This window comes from Oxyura jamaicensis, chromosome 13, assembly GCF_011077185.1.
Source record: "Oxyura jamaicensis isolate SHBP4307 breed ruddy duck chromosome 13, BPBGC_Ojam_1.0, whole genome shotgun sequence".
Classification (NCBI taxonomy): domain Eukaryota; kingdom Metazoa; phylum Chordata; class Aves; order Anseriformes; family Anatidae; genus Oxyura; species Oxyura jamaicensis.
Window position 1 is genome coordinate 13296931 of NC_048905.1, and position 17350 is coordinate 13314280.

The following is a 17350-nucleotide window of genomic DNA, read 5'->3' on the forward strand; positions in this document are numbered from 1 at the left end:
TCAGCATTGACTGATGGTCTTTTAGGGTCATACAAGCTCAGTGGGCAGGTATTTTATCATTCACTCTAAAGGTTAAAACTTAAATACTTGTGGCTGTGCCACACTGCCTATTTAGCAGGCAAATTCTTTGCAGAAGATAAAGCATCCGCTGCTCCATCTTTCTCACTGCAATTGAGATCAAGGACTGGGGAATTTAATTGCTCCTGAAGTATTGGTAATTATAAGCATGACAGGGCTTGAAGCAACTAGTACCGTCTGTGCTGCCATGTTCTGCACACAAGGCAGAAGTTTCAAGCACATGCTCTGACACCACTAAATATGCTCAAATCAGAAGAGCATTTATTCTCTAATTTACATTTTGATTGATTTAAATGTTAGCCCATAGATCTCAATGAGTTCATTGTTCTTAGAATGAAAATTATTTAGAAATTAATGAAGAAGATTATTGTCTCTCAGTTAAACAGATGTTAATTAGGTCTGAAATTAGGAGCATCTGTAGAAAAGAGGCACAGAAAGCCTAGAGCAAGAGGGTGTTTTCATTCTTTACTTTGTCATTTTTCTTCTTGCAGGTAATGGGGAAGGTTTCTTCAGCATTGACCCACATTCTGGAATTATTACAGTTGCCCAGAAACTGGACCCATCCAAGCAAGAGAGATTTACACTCATTGTAAAGGCAGAAGACCAAGGGTTCCCCCAGCTTAAAGATTCTGCTACGGTGCATGTCCGCATTAGGCCCTCTGATCGGACCCCTCCAAAATTTCCAGAGGCCGAATACATCACAGAGATCAGTGAATCCACTGCCGTTGGCTCTCCTCTGATCCAGGTTTCAGCCACAAGCTTGTCACCAGTCAGCTATGAAATAAAAGATGGAAACGGAGAAGGAGTGTTTTCCATGAACTATCAGTCAGGCCTTATTTCCACCCAGAAGAGCTTAGATTTTGAGCAGGTGTCTTTTTACCAGTTGAAAGTCCGTGGCACCAACATGGCTGGAGCTTTTATGGACACAATGGTGCTTATCTATGTCATCGATGAGAATGACAATGTGCCCATCTTCGTTAAGCCTGTCTTCACTGGCTGGATCATGGAGAATGCTCCGTCACAAACCATGGTTCTGGATGACAGCAATGCTCCCCTGGTGACCCATGCAACAGATGCTGACCAAGACTCCAACGCCTTGCTGGTCTATGAGATTTTGGAACCAGAAGCACTGAAATATTTTACAGTAGATCCCAGCACAGGGACACTTACCAGTCGTGCTGATATAGACTACGAGCTTACCCCAGTTTTCCACTTCAGTGTACACGCACATGACAGTGGAAGTCCCAGCTTATTCGCATCCAAGCCAGCCAAGGTGACCATCCATGTAAAAGATGTGAACGATTCACCTCCAGTGTTTGTCAAAGACACTTACGAGCTTTCTGTCCTGTTACCTGCCCATCCAGGGATGGAGCTTTTGTCAGTGCAGGCAAAAGATGCAGATTCAGAGGTGACCTACAGCATTGTGGAAGGGAACCTTGATAATGCTTTCTACATTCATCCACTCACTGGTCTCATCTCCATTCTCAATGCTACTGGCTTGGGAAGCCACCGTGAACTCACGATCAGAGCTGGTGATGGCTTATATAAGAGCACTGCTCTGGTTAAATTAAATTTAACTCAAGTACAAGGTTCTGGCTTAAAATTTGATCAGGATGTATACACAGCAACTGTGATGGAGAACTCTACAGATGAGAAGACTCTCACTGTTCTTGGGGTCAAGGGATATCAGCTAAATGAACCGCTCTTCTACTCACTTTTGAATGGGAAGGAAAGATTCAAAATGATCCAGGCATCTGGAGTACTCCAGACCAAGGGCGTGAAATTTGACCGCGAAACCCAAGACATGCACGAGGTAGCTGTGGAGGTGAAGGACAACAGGAAGCCACCAAGAGTGTCCCAAGCCACAGTAAAAGTTTATGTGGAGGATGTCAATGACAATCCACCTCAGTTTGAGAACGTGCCATACTACACCTCGGTGCAGGATGGCACGGAGCCAGGTGACGTACTCTTTCAGGTATCAGCAACAGATAAAGACATAGGGAATAACGCGGCCATTACCTACTCATTTGCAGAGGACTACAAGTATTTTTGGATTGACCCCTACCTAGGAGACATCTCACTAAAGATGCCCCTTGACTATCAAGCACTGAATAAATACAGCCTCCGAGTCATTGCTAAGGACAGAGGTGAGCCTCCGCTCCTCGCTGAAGAGGAGGTTGTGATCAGTGTGAGGAATAAATCCAACCCTCTGTTCCAAAGTCTGTATTACCGAGTGAAGGTGCCAGAAAACATCCCCCTGTACACATCTATCCTCCACATACAGGCCCGCAGCCCAGAAGGCTTGCGCCTCATCTACAACATCGTGGAAGAAGACTCCCTCAAGCTGTTCAGCACCGACTTCAAAACCGGTGTCCTTACTGTCACAGGCCAGCTGGACTATGAGCTGGAGACAAAACACACGTTCACTGTTAGAGCAACAGACACAGCGCTAGGATCCTTTTCAGAAGCCAGGGTAGAGGTGGAGGTAGAGGACATTAACGACAACCCGCCAGTGTTTTCTCAGATGATCTACACGGCATCTGTCTCAGAGAGTATGCCCGCACATACCCCTGTTATCCAGATCTTTGCTTCTGATAAAGATTCAGGCAGAAACAAAGTCGTCTCCTATCAGATCTTGGATGACAGTTCAGATGCTACCAAGTTCTTTAATATTGACGCCAGCACAGGGCAAATAACAACAGCTCAAGCGCTTGATTACGAAAAAAATCAGCAGTTTCGCATGAAAGTGAGAGCTGCAGATCATGGGATGCCCCCGCTTAGCAGCGATGCCCTGGTAATTGTAGATGTGACAGACATCAATGACAATCCTCCCGAGTTCAGCCAGCTTCAGTATGAAGCCAAGGTAAGCGAAATGGCTACATGTGGGCACATTGTGATAAAAGTCCAGGCCCTGGACCCTGATAGCGGAGACACCACCCGCCTGGAATATGTGATACTCTCAGGCAACGACAATAGGCATTTCACCATCAACAGCACTTCTGGAATAATATCCATGTTCAACCGCTGCAAAAAGGACTTGGAGTCATCTTACAATCTCCGGGTTTCTGCCTCAGATGGAGTTTTCAAGAGCACAGTGCCTGTGTATATCAACACCACCAACGCCAACAAATACAGCCCCTCTTTTCGGCAGAATGTGTATGAGGCAGAGCTGGCGGAAAATGCTGAGATAGGTACCAAAGTGATTGAGCTGCTGGCTATCGACCCAGACGGTGGCCCGTATGGCACTATAGACTACACCATCATAAATAAACTCGCCAATGAGAAGTTCTCCATAGATAGCAAAGGCCATATTACCACACTGCAAAAACTGGACAGGGAAAACTCCACTGAGAGAGTCATTGCCATTAAAGTCATGGCCAAGGATGGGGGTGGGAAGGTGGCATTCTGCACTGTCAAAATAATCCTTACAGATGAGAACGACAACCCACCTCAGTTCAAAGCATCTGAATACACGCTGTCCATCCAGTCCAATGTAAGCAAAGGCTCCCCTGTCATTCAGGTACTGGCTTATGATGCCGATGAAGGTGCAAATGCAGATGTCATTTACTCCGTTGACTCTGTGGAAGATGTGGCAGAAGACCTTGTTGAGATCAACGCTGCCACTGGGGTCGTTAAGGTGAAAGAGAGCCTTGTTGGCTTAGAAAACAGAGCCTTTAACTTCAAGGTGAAAGCTGAAGATGGCAGACCCCCTCACTGGAACTCCCTTGTCCCAGTGAACCTTCAAATTGTCCCCAGGGAGGTGACATTACCAAGGTTTTCTGAGCCCCTTTACACATTCTCAGCATCCGAGGACCTTCCAGAAGGTTCAGAAATAGGGTCAGTCAAAGCTTTCGCAGAGGATCCCATCATATACAGCCTGGTGAAGGGAACCACCACAGAAAGTAACAAGGATGAGGTGTTCACGCTGGATGAACAAACGGGGGCTTTGAAAATCAAAAAGGCAGTGGATCACGAGACCACCAAGTGGTACCAGATTGATGTTATGGCTCACTGCTCACATCAGGAGACTGAACTGGTCTCCCTGGTCTCTGTGAATATCCAAGTGCAAGACATCAATGACAACAAACCTGTTTTTGAGGCAGATCCCTACAAAGCTTTTGTCATGGAGAACATGCCATCAGGAACCACAGTCATTCAAGTGACAGCTAATGACCAGGACACTGGAAGTGATGGACAGGTGACCTACAGTTTGGAAGCAGAGTCTGGCAACCTCCGAGGACTCTTCACCATTGATGGAGAGAGTGGATGGATCACCACACTGAAAGAGCTGGACTGTGAAACTCAGGAGATCTATCGCTTTTATGTGGTTGCCACTGACCACGGCAGGAAAGTCCAACTCTCTTCCCAAACCCTGGTGGAGGTGACTGTCTCTGATGAAAATGATAACGCCCCGCAGTTCACGTCAGACTTCTATAAAGGGTCGGTAATTGAGAATGCAGAGCCCGGGCAGGTGGTTGTCACACTGAGCACCATCGATGCAGACATCTCTGAGCAGAACCGGCGGGTCACCTGCTACATTACCGGTGAGTTTGCCCAACTTTATATCTTCTAAATGGGCAAGAATAATTAGAATTTCATCTCAAAGTGAGGCTTTGATACCTTGTCTTGTAAAATACTGATACAGAACTAGCATTACACTGACAGTCCGACCAGAAAAAGCAGATGACACCTGAGCTCTGCCAGGAGCAAGACTCTTCAGTTAACTGAGTCTAGGGTACCCAAAAATCTTTAGGAACTAATTCACAGTACTGTAATTTCATTTATTTACACTTTCCTACTCATGTCAGTCTTTGTGAGTGTTTTGACTAACAAGAAACACCAAAGATGACTCTTGCATCCCTGCAGTATCAGTTGTGCCAACTAAAATTAACCACTGCTATAAAACAAAACTTATACTGGAATGTTTGTTGTGCATCTACACAAGTAGAAGCTTGATTTTACAGTACTGTTTGACCCCAAAGGGGTCCTGGAACAGATACTTCAAATTAAAATGTTTGTTCAAACTCAAATGAAGACCCTTCAGGGTCAAAACATTCAACCAAATCATGCCGCAGCCTGTTATCTGTTATAGTAACCATTCAAAACAGGGAAGGAATGCTGGTACTTTCAGTTGGTTTATGGCATGCCTAGGAATTCGCAAGCCTTTGGGAGGAAAGAGGCAATTCATTTATGTATTAGCATTTCTGCCATTTTAAAGGTAGCAGTAACTTCCAATTACTTTAAGCCTGAGAGAATGAACATTGTGTTAGTGGTGAATATCATATATTCTTCCTGCTTTGCACTTAAAAATGCACATCAAAATCTGACCTCAGAGCTAAATCTGAGCAAGGGCTGGGGTCTCCCAGCATCAGAAGAGGGGCCAGCAGATGTCTCAGTGGGCCTCCAGATTCACGATCACATCACCACTGCACACATAAAGCAGAAAGAGAGTGAATTTAATTTACCTGGCTGCACGAGGCCCTTCAGAGCCTGGCAGGAACAAGCCCTGCAGCCAGCTCCCTTCATTGCCTCCCGTTACCCCGTGTGCTCTCTCCTTCTCTCCAATGGCTTGGGTGCAGCAGAGGACATGAGCTCCTTGCCAGAAGAGACTGATTCTCCAGGGGCAGCATCTGCCCCTCTTACATCCACCTTGTGTAGCACCAGTGGGAGAGACATGAATCCAGTGGACTGGGGAGCCTGCCTGGTCAAGAATTTACATATGTCTCTCATCATTTTGGTCTTACAGGATGAAAAGTAGCTCCAGGAAGCAGAGCTACCTATTAAATGCATCTAAATATTAAAAGGAAATAAAACTATACATGGTATGTAACAATAAAATCCAACCAGTGTCTCCAGGGTATCTGCAATTCTCAGATCCCTTTAGGAACATACACCGAGAAAGTCTGACATGTTTTAGGAAAGTGAGAAGATGTGGTTTTGCAGCAATGAATATGCATGTCTGCAGAAAATTACAAAGACATTTTTGCAATTGGGAGCTGTTTCCTCTTTCCATCCCATTCATCTCCCCAGTGTAATACTCAGTGCGTAAAGTGCAGGGTGTTTTGCAGCTGTGCAGCAAGGCAGACCGACCGCTCCCGTCCTGACTGTTGTGATAGCAGTGCCTTTTCCGTGTCATCATTGCAAGTCCTTCAGCTCTCCTACAGGACTGGCATGGAATATCCCCATTCCTTACTACTTCTGATTTTCAACGCTCAGTAAATGCCTTTTTTCTTTCCTTTTTTTTCCCCTTCTTCTTGCCTCTTCTTGCCCCTTCTAGAAGGAGACACACTAGGACAGTTCCAAGTTAACCAAATTGACGGAGAATGGACAATTTCTTCCAAGAAGCCTCTGGACAGGGAAGATACAGAGAAATATCTCCTCAAGGTTATGGCTTCTGATGGGAAATTTCAGGCTACCACAGAAGTGGAAATTTTTGTTCTGGATATCAATGACAACAGCCCCGAGTGCGGGCAGGTAAGACATCTGTCCTGGTACCTCTGGGGGCACGAGGGGAGTGGCTGGGAAGGAGAGAACACAAGAGCAAGGAAGAAAAGGCAGAAAGAGCACATGCTGAGAGGGTTTGGCTTGTCATTATTCTTCTCACACGATCCTGTTGCTTTGATTATACTTAGCAAATTTAATTAAGGTGCACGTCAAGCAAGAACATTAAATCTAGCCTCCAAGCATGTTTGCCAGCAGTAAGTGAGCATCTAAGCATTATGAAGGATAATTCTTGGAGATAAACAATGCCAGGAAGCCTCCTGGGTAGGGGCATGTAAATTACCAAGTTTATATCCTGCTAAGCTGAAAGATTCCCATCAGGAGTGTTGTTACTGCAGAGAGCTGATCGCTGGTATGGATTTTACTTGTGGTGAGAAAGGGCAGAAGCAGTTGTTTCCCAAAGGAGATTCAAAGGCTTGCGTGAAATGAGCTCGCCGGTCCCAGTCCACACCCCCCACTGGTCCCAGTCAGCTGGCTACCCTTCTCTCAGTGGCATGATGCAAATGACTGACGTTCATGTGCTCCCAGCAGAGACAAGGAACGGGTGCTGAAATGTCCCCACAGCAGCCTGCATAGCTCCCTGCCTGGTGTAAGAGGGAGGATAAGAGAAATTAAATCTATTATTTACTACTTGCTAACAAAGAAATCTAGGCTTTAAAAGAGCTTCAAGCTGTCATTGAGACCACCTGTTGACCAACAAGATCCACTTTACTAAAACTACCTGGCCCATTCTTAGAGGCAGAGGTGGAGGTTTGCAGCCACCCTTAATTGTCTGCTCCTGAGGTTCACAGCATCATCTGTCAGCCCAAGTGTCGAAATTGAATCATACTGGAAACGGGGATGCTTCTTTACTCTATGCAACAGTCTCTTACAGATTATCATAATTAAAATGATTGCTCTGATATTTATTTGTATTTTTATAAAGCTAAATAGCACTGCTTAGGTTAACCATGGGTCGTATATTCTTCATCTCCAAGCCTCTCTCCAAGTGTTCTGTATCCTTCCCAGGCTGTGGTTTTCACAGTTGGCTGCTGTTCTGGCTAGGGCCATGAAAGTGCCAAACATAACAGGCCTGTCTTCTAGTCTGTGCTCGCATATCCTGATGTTGTGGTCATCTTTCACAACAGCTAGACGTTGTGCTCTCCTCTGTTTTGCCCTTGTCTTTGAACCTTTTGTTTGTCCATTCCTCCCCCTACGGAGTGGAGGTATTTTGGAGACAGATCAGATACCAATCACACCTTCTGTCCTTGCCAGATATTCTACACTGGGAGAGTCTCTGAAGATGCTCAGCCAGGTCTCTTCATTTTGAAAATATCAGCGACCGACCCTGACGTTGGCAGCAATGCCCAGATCACATACAGCCTCCACGGCCCCGGCGCAGAGGAATTTCGGCTTGGCCCCCACACAGGTGAGACCCGGCCCTGTGAAGGTGTCCTCCTTTCCAGACAGACACAGTGATCCTTCCAGAGATCATGTGGGGTTCGTCACATAGCAGGGGGCTTGATGCAGTGGGGTTTGCAAAGGGGGGGTTGAAATAAATTATATTTATGAGCATTTTTATCCCATGACGGCATCCCTTGCGAGAGGTTCAGCCCGAGTTGCAGGACTCTCCGTGCCAAGCCCTGCCAGGGCAATGGCTGGCAGAGATCTGAGAACAGCCCCAAGCAGTGTGATGTGGAAACATCACCACCATTAACCCGATTACAGACGGTGTTCAAACTCAGTCCGTTCCTCCCATGGTTTGCTCAGGGTGCAGCCTCCTTGAGCCTCACCGAGCCCTCCTGGGCTGTGGCTGCGGTTGCAGGAGCCAAGACCACCCCCTGTTCCTTCCCACAGGGGAACTGACCACCTCTGCCCCTCTTGACCGGGAGCAGAAACCTACCTACCACCTCGTCGCCAAAGCGACTGACGGCGGAGGCCGTTCCTGCCAGGCAGACATCACGCTGAGCGTGGAGGACACGAACGACAACGCGCCCAGGTTCTTCCCCAGCCACTGTGCCGTGGCTGTTTTTGACAACACCACGACAAAGACACCCATCGCTGTGGTTGCTGCCAGGGACCTTGATGAAGGTGAGTCGGGATGGAATTTACCTCTTAGCAGAGTCCAACTTCCACCCTGAATAGAAACCTTTAAATCTTAAAGGGCTGCAGCACTGGGCACAGATGATTGAATCTCGGCAAAGAAATGCCCAGATCTCATCACTGACATGTCCTAGGTTAGCAGGCTGGCATCAGCACTTTTGTGATGCTGTAGGAAGTGCAATAACTGTAGAAACAGAAAGACTTTGGGGAAAAACTCAGAAATTGTAATCATGATGCACAGCACAAACTGTGACATGCAGTTTGTCCGGGCTCCAAACTGGACAAAAGTTGTACCAAAGATGGAGAAAGAGAATGGGCACAATAAGGAGAAAAGGAGATTTGTATGTGGAGAGGGTCGATGGTATGGATGGAGAGGTCCTTCTGAAAACAAAATAATTCCATGTATGTATGTAAGGCTCTTAAGAAAGGATCTTTCAGTAAACCTCTCCAGGAAAGACTCAGCTTACGATAGTATAAAAGCAAGATGATATTTATCTGCTTTGGAAGCAGAGATGAAGGAAAATAACAATTAAAATCATGGGGATTAAGACTGGGGATTAGAAGCACAAGTAAACACAGACAGGTGATGCTGATGGCTGGTGCTGAAGGTGGCTAGATGTCTGAACCTGCAGGTGGACAGGGGCACCTTGGAAGGGGGTGTTCATGCAGCCTCCATTTTTCACTAGAAATTTTAGGTCACTGAGGTACCTACATTCCTACTGGATAAAAAAACCTTTAAACCAGCAGCATTCCTACCCATGAACTAACACAGCCTGTCCCTTATCTTTCCAGGTCCCAACGCCGAGGTGGTCTATTCCCTCTCTGACTCGGCCAATGGACACTTTTCAATTGAGGAAACCACGGGGGTGATCCGGCTGGAAAAGCCCCTGAAGGACTCGCAGCACTCCGCCTTTGAGCTGACAGTCTGTGCTACCGACCGGGGCTCCCCAGAGCCCCTCTCTGCTCTCGGCACTGTCACCGTCTCTGTTGTGGACCTAAATGAGTATCTGCCTGTTTTCCTGGCCCCTGAATATGTGGCTATGGTACAGGAGGATGTGGCTGTGGGTACGGAGGTCCTCAACTTGTCAGCATTGACAAGGGACAACACAGAAAACACAGAAATCAAGTATGAAATTGTGAACGGCAATGACCACGGGAAATTTCAGCTCAACTCAAATACAGGTGAGACATTCTGATGCCCAAGCATGTCCAGGTGGACCCAACATCAAAGGCTGTCCTTGCATGCTCCTTCACTGATTCTTTTCCTTTTAGTTTGCACTTCTGCTCTTCTCTCCTCTGATTTTAGCCACTTTAATGTGTTGCACTCACTGTTTTTATGCCTTTCACCCTCACCCACTTTGCTGATCCTTAAACAGTTCTCAGGCTTTCATCTCCTTCTTTTCCCCTTGCAGTTCTCTGAAGGTCTTTTCTTACCATCTTTCATTTCTACCCCTCTCTCTCCCTGCTCTCCTTCACCTCTCATCTTCCCAGCCTCTGTTTAACATCTCCGTTATTCTCTTCACGTTTGTGTACCTGTATGTCAGAGGAAGGGGCTGGGGGAAAAGGACAATGTTAGAATGCTCCGTTTTCTAAAAGAGCTTCCCCTGATGTTTCCAAGCAGTCAGTCTTGGCCACAGATCTTTTCTGCCCCTACAGAGGGTACAGCATGGGGGTAGGGAGTACAGTCTTCTACACTAAATTTGTCAGCTAAACCACTTAAAGTGTCACCCAAATCTTCCTGAAATTAATGGAAAGATTGCTGTTACATGTCTGGGATCTGAGATGGGCCTGTCAGAAAGAGGAATACGTGGAGATTAGGATGGGGAAATTTTTCCACTTCAAAAAGCTGGGGAAGGTGATTTCTTTTAAAAAGTCTCTCCATCGTACCTTGAGGTACCTGCAGCCCAGGCTAACAGGCACTTTTATTAGGCAGCACTCAATAAATGTGGCTATTACCAATCCATTAACCACAAGCAGGTGTTGAGACAGGTTTACCAGCCAAATAAAGCACTGCTCTATTTGCACAGCAATCTGATAAGAGCTGTTATCACGAGGCCAGCATTAGATCCCTGGAACAAGCACTGGCTGCATCCTCAATGGCCTTCTGCTCTTGGCTGTAACACCCTCACCTACAGCACCTTCCCAGCTTCCCTGTCCTCAAGGTTCCTGCTACTTTTTCCAAACTGATCTTCTCATTAGTATGTATGCCTTAAAAGACACCAAAGCAGTGTCATTTCCAGGGAATAATTCTGTGACATTTGCAGTGCAGAACCCAGGAAAACATTGAGTACCCATTGTGTCCTTGTGTCACTTTCCTTTTTTTTTTTTTTTTTCCTTTTTTTTAAATTTTCTTTCAATTTACGTCTTTATTCCTTGTTCCTCAATCATTTTCTGAGTATAACAGCCTCCTTTTTCCTTCTATACTACATCCCAAACCTTGGTTACCAATCACAACACCTTGCCATACAGCAATTTTACTCCTGTACAATTCTGCATCTACATCTCACACCTTTTCATCCTGCCTATGACACCGGTGAGTGGTGCTGTGCTACTGCCTTGGTCACAGCTTTTGATAGCATTGTTGGAATCTCATCCTATTTTGTCCCAGATCTCCTCCAATCAAGACTCCTGGAGACCTTCCAGAACGAGAGGCTGTTTCACCTCTTCAAACGCCTGATACCAAACACAGGCAGGTTATGGCAGAATCACTTCAATTACAGCTTGTTTTATGTGATGCCATGACTTCAATATCCTGCCTTAACCAGAGAAGGTCAAAGCCAGATCAACAGCACCTTACCAGCTGGCAGTTTTGGCAATCATCTCGGTAGACCTGCAGTATTCCAAAAAAAAAACTCATGTACCATTTATTTAAAGTATCTTCTGTCCTTTTCTGTCCATCTGCCCATGCAGGTGCCTTATACATAAATGGGAGCTTGGACTTTGAAGCAAGTCATGAGTATTACTTATCCATTGAGGGCACAAGGAAGGGCTCAGCTTCTCTCAGTGATGTCACCATGGTGGTGATCAACATTACTGACATTAATGACCATGCACCAGAGTTCATCCAAGACCCCTACATCGCTGATATCCGGGAGGATGCTGCAGTTGGAGAAATCATCCTCACGGTATGATTACAAAGCCGCTGTCTTTACCTCCTCTCTTACTTGCACTATGCATTATTTGCTCTTCCTTTGCACTTTACTCTGCCTTGGACACAGCTAGTTCAGTGGGTTTGTGATATTCAGCACCTAAGATTTAGGCATGACTTTTAAAAGGATGATTGCAAGGCTTCCCAGCAGCCCACAGACGGGACTGACGCTTTGCTTCAGAGGGCACCTTTGAATGAAAGCTGGGAAAACCTAAGGAGAGCTCAGGAACTTTGATGATCTCCCAGAAGAGCTGAAGTGTCTGCCAGTAGCCCATGCCCCTGAGGCCTGGGGAAGGCAGGGGGTTCCCTAGTGCAGAATAGTGGAGTCCAGGGTATTGCCATGTGGAATCCACTGCCCAGCCGGCGTTACCAGCACAGGGATGGTGAACTCAGGAAAGGAACAAGGAGAAAGCCAGTGCTGCAGCTTTGCTTATTTCTTTCCCAGAGAAAACTCATGAATGACACTGATGTAAAACACCTTCTTTCCTTCTCCTCGTTTAAAGCCAATACCCTTAAATCAAACCAATATGCTTAAATGACAAAGAGGTCACATCCTTGGGGATTCCCCCATGGCCAGGCCCTCGGGGGCCAGGAGTCCTAGTTGTTTTTTCTTCTAACAGGTGTCAGCTGACGACTTGGATGGAGCGATGAACAACCAGATCACATATTCAATTGTGGAAGGGAACCCACTGGGACATTTTGCCATTCAACCCAAAAGCGGGCAGATAAGCATTGCCAAGCATCTGGACAGGGAGGAGGTGAGTTCAAGAAAATGGAAACAGGAAAGTTAAAACAGATGTGTCACAGAAGCCCAAGGGAGCACAGTATATTCAGCTGCCTGCTGTTTTCTGAATAATCTACTGGTAATAGCATAAGCAGAAGGCAACTCTTTCATTCATTTAATTTCTAGACCCATAGGTGTAGAAAGGGTGGGCTTTAGAGAAGGCAATACAGACTTCAGTGGTCACAGCTCTGGGCTGGGGTCTGCTCTATCAGTGCTCCAAGCTGTCTGGGTGAGAATCAGCACCAAAATGGAAACCAATTTGGCTGGTTTATGCTCATATTCATCAGAGCATTACAGAAAATAGGTATGGGCAGGGGCTGGAAAGGCCATCTGGACAATCTCTTCCATAAAGCAGTAGCAGCTCAAACCACTGCTGACAGATGTTTGCCCAGCTTGGGTCTCATCCATCTTTTGCAAGTTGTTTCCCTGCTCTGCAGCTGCTGTGAGGCTGATTTTCTTCAGCAAGGTGCTGATTTACGGATGGAGACCCCTAGCTGAGGGCAAAGCTATTTAACAAGCTGCAGCAGAGTAAAAGGTGCATGTGAAAAAGCCAACCTGCTTCCAGTTCTCCAAGTGACCGTGTACTATAAATCCTCCAGATCTCCAGCTACTCCCTGACAGTTCGAGCCACGGACAACGGCCACCCTGCTCAGTCCAGCGATGTCGCTGTGCGTGTCCATGTGTCTGATGTCAATGACAACCCTCCCCGGTTCTTCCAGCTCAACTACAGCGTGGTGGTGCAGGTAAGCCGGGGGGCTGTTCCTTATCCAGCAGCCCTAGGAGCAGTATGAGATCCCCCGGGCCTTGTCTCTTTGCTTGTCTTTCTTCACTAGCATCTTCCTGCATTTCAGGAGAATGCCCCCGTGGGTACGAGCGTCCTGGAGCTGATCATGAGTGACAGAGACTCCCCAGAAAATGGGCCACCGTATTCATTCCAGATTACACAGGGCAATGACGGGAAGGCTTTTGATGTCACCCAAAATGGTCTGCTGGTAACATCATCCATCCTGAACAGAAGAGTGAAAGAGCAGTACCTTTTACAAGTCCAGGTAAAGCCTGCCTTTCTGTCCTGGCAGTTGGACGCCCTGCAGGGTTCAGGAGCAACACAATGAGATTAGAATGGCACAGCTGGATGGGAAGTTCCCTGGTATTGGAGAAATCCAAAATCTGCAGCTCGGAGCCAGGTCCAGAGCTCATTGCTCTGCAAAGTCTGCCCACAAGAAGATGGGAACCAGCCTCTGCATTGATAAAATCAGTTAATATGATCATGAGAAATGCTCTGGCAGCAGTGTCCTTAGGCAGATGCTTTTCCCAGCATAATTCTAGCAGTTTAAAGTGAGACCTAGATCTGGTCCTGCAAATTTTCTCCAAGTATCCTAGAAGTGATTTAAGCTCCTCTTTTTGAGGGTTTCTATTGTGGCAGTGTAAATTAATTAATTTTCAATGTTATCACTAAGGATAGTGTTTTACAAACAATAGGATAATAACATGGAAGGTACATACTTCTTCAGTAATAGCAGTCATTCTAAAAGCTAGGTACTATTATTACTATAAACCTCAACCACTAACTGCCTAAAATCAGGGAGAGACTTATCCTATAATCTGATTATTCACATTTTTCTATTCTGAGCTTCCTTGGCTCATGCTAGACAGACATTGTCGGAGGTGGGATATGGGCTTAAATAGTCCGGAAGGTGAGCAAATGTGTCGACATGCGTAACTGCTTTTATCTATCTCTGTACACCCGGTTACGTATGGAACACCAGAGATTGGCAGCAGCTCTAAAGATGATTAATCCTCAGGAAATCAGAGCCACTCAGGTGTGCCTCAGCTGCTGATGAGCACACGGAAATGAGCGCGACCCCACCACTAACAGAAGGACTCAATCAGTCTCCAGGCTGGAAGGCACACTGCCGCTTCCCTCGGGAAGCCAGCCCCAGGCAGAGGTCCAACACTGCTGCCAATTTTTCCTGCTCCTTCTCCATTCCCAGCCTGCTGCCTGAGAGCTCCCCCCCATTGCTGCCTGTGCAAAGGGCAGTGTCCTTTGGCAAAGCCTCAGCCCCTCAGGGGACAGCAAGCAGCACAGGGCTGTAACAGGTCCTTCTCTTTTCTTTGTCAGGTCTCCGACAGCGGCATCCCTCCCCTGTCCTCATCGGCATTCATAAATATCCAAGTGACTGAGCAGAGCCAGTACGCCCCCTCTGCCCTTCCCCTGGAGATATTCATCACCACCAACGAGGCAGCCTTCCGAGGCGGTGTGCTGGGCAAGATCCACGCCACGGACCGGGACCCCCACGACACGCTGGTGTACACGTTGGTGGCAGAAGTGCCCCGGGAGGGACGCTTCTCTGTCGGGGCTGCAGATGGAAAGATCATTGCTGGGGATAAGCTTCCCCATGGCCATTACCTCCTGAACGTGACGGTGAGCGATGGCACATTCACCACCAGCACCAGCGTCAACGTCCACGTGTGGTGCTTCACACAGGAGGCGCTGGACAAGGCAGTGGTGCTGCACTTCCGACACCTCTCCCCGGAGGAGTTCGTGGGGGACCACTGGCGCAACTTGCAGAGGTTTCTAGGAAACATCCTTGTCACCCGGCGCCAGAACATCCACATGGCCAGCCTACAGCCCGCGGCTACCTCTGATGGGGTGGAGCTGCTCTTGGCCGTCGGAGAGCCGCACGGCTCCCTGTACGAGCCTCGGGTGCTTGCAAACAAGATCACCGTCTCAGCTGGGGAGATGGACCAGCTTGTCGGACTGCGGATGAAGAAGGCAATTCACGTGCCGTGCCATGGGTCAGACTGTGCCCACCGTGTCTGCAAGGAGACCATCCAGCTGGATCCAGGCATGATGTCTACTTACAGCACTGCCCGACTCAGCGTCCTCACCCCGCGGCACAGCCTGGAGCAAATCTGTTCTTGCAACGGTGAGCAGTCCTTCCTGGTAGCACGCCACAGTATAAACCTCTTAGAGCTTGAAAAATTCAATCTTTTATTTATTTTTGGTATGAATCTCCTGTAGCATTTAATTAAGCAACAGTAATATCTATCTCATTGGCAAAAGTCACTCAAGTCACTCATACCTAGTGAGTAACAAAGCTCAATGATTAGATTTTCAATCTTTGAGCTCCTGTGTTTATTCTAGGCTCAGAAAAATAGAGACTAGCTGATAAATTCCAGGGAAGGCAAGCAGAGCATATTTGTTATGTGTACTCTAGAGTGCTTCAAGTAATGAGACTATAGAGGTTAACACATCACTTGGGCAGGAAAGGTAGGGAGATACGGTAGGCTAAGATAAAGACACTAAAGGAAGAGGAAATTCAAGGGTGTTGCCGACCATTCTGAGGGCACCCAGAAGCTGCTGTGGGACAGAACTTGCAGGGCTGCTATTGCAGAACTGCCTTATTGTTGTGTACCCAAAAGAAATACTGGAAGCACCAAATGGGAGCAATGGGGGCTACAGTGCAGCTGCACGTGGGTTGCTGTGGGCAGGATTGTTGCTGGGCACTTGTGGTGTCCAGCTGGGAAAAGAGGCAAGGCTGCATACAGCCTCAAAATGTGACAAAGATGAGACCTTTCGCTCACTCTGCTTCCAGGAACGGCTGTGAGGTTCGGGGGCCACAGCTACATTTGGTACCAGCACTCTCAGGCGGGGTCCTGGCACATGCACTTCCGTCTGAAGACCCACCAGCTGCACGCTGTTGTGTTCGCCGCCAACGGGACTGACCAGGCCGTGTTGGAGGTACGGATCACAACATGCAGGGCTTCTTTCCAGTGTAAAAAGCACTTATTGTTTCAGGGAAGGGAACCAGCGAAAGAAGATGCAGTAGTAAATATCTCTAGTAATTGATCTAGAAAAGCAGATGAATAAAGAATAGGGGTTTTGTATAGTCCCCGCCAATTAAAATTGGTCTAACTGGAGACCAAGATCACGGGATGTACTTACCAGCTTACTGAGACTTATCCCCGAGACTAATCACACTGTGATCTACACGCTGCAAATCTACCTGCAAGTGTTCATCCTGTCCCTGAGTTCCCTCATCCCTTCTCATGGTTTCGCAATCCCACCTTCCTATTTTGAAACACTTCTCTTCCCACTGCTACAAAGGACCAACACAGACAGGAAGCTGTGCAGTGGCCAACACCCAGAGACCTACCCGAGGTACGTGTTGGAAGCTCCTGCTGTCACAGCCCTAGCCATTAAAGACAAAAGCAGAGACCTTGATGAGAGAAATTTAGCTTCTAAAGAAGGGTCCTGAATAACTGAAGGAAGCCCTCAGGATTTTAAGCTTTGTGGACTGCCCTGTTCTAGGTATGAGACAAAGCTGTGAAAGAATTTTAGCCGATTGCTTGTAGATTTGGTAAAGAAGACAGCTTCTCCCAAGGGTAGACATGTCATCGCTCTTCCAGTTGCTAAGCTCTACCAGTATTCAGAAGCAGGATGCAGTGACAGGATGGCAAGCCAGGCACACTGGGAAGGACTTGGCAGTCCATCAGCTCTTGCTCCAGGGAATCGAGTTCTCAGCTACCTCCCAGCCCCAGAAATCGATAAGCCCAATCTACAGACCCATCTGAAGTGAAATCACCTTCCTCCAGATAAAGCAAAGTGACAAAGCTCTCTGGTGCGCCTGCCAATCGTGCAAAGTGATTTACACACACGTTGCCCTGAGGCCCTTCCACGGCGCGTGCCGGCTGCATCCAGTTCTCCCTTCCCTTTGTCACCCCTGCTTCTTTTGGCGGGTGCTCTCTCCTCCCGC

General features: G+C 47.3%; 1 protein-coding gene across 1 annotated transcript in view; it reads left to right on the forward strand.

Annotated features, from left to right (window-relative positions):
* FAT2 (FAT atypical cadherin 2) overlaps positions 1 to 17350 on the forward strand; it is a 54802-nt gene that overhangs the window by 29771 nt on the left and 7681 nt on the right. The window contains exons 10-20 of the mRNA XM_035338583.1: positions 570 to 4622; positions 6356 to 6552; positions 7834 to 7987; positions 8416 to 8649; positions 9454 to 9843; positions 11572 to 11786; positions 12430 to 12567; positions 13193 to 13336; positions 13445 to 13642; positions 14713 to 15520; positions 16190 to 16335. Coding sequence (XP_035194474.1) covers positions 570 to 4622; positions 6356 to 6552; positions 7834 to 7987; positions 8416 to 8649; positions 9454 to 9843; positions 11572 to 11786; positions 12430 to 12567; positions 13193 to 13336; positions 13445 to 13642; positions 14713 to 15520; positions 16190 to 16335 — 6677 coding nt within the window. The remainder of the gene's footprint in view (positions 1 to 569; positions 4623 to 6355; positions 6553 to 7833; positions 7988 to 8415; positions 8650 to 9453; positions 9844 to 11571; positions 11787 to 12429; positions 12568 to 13192; positions 13337 to 13444; positions 13643 to 14712; positions 15521 to 16189; positions 16336 to 17350) is intronic.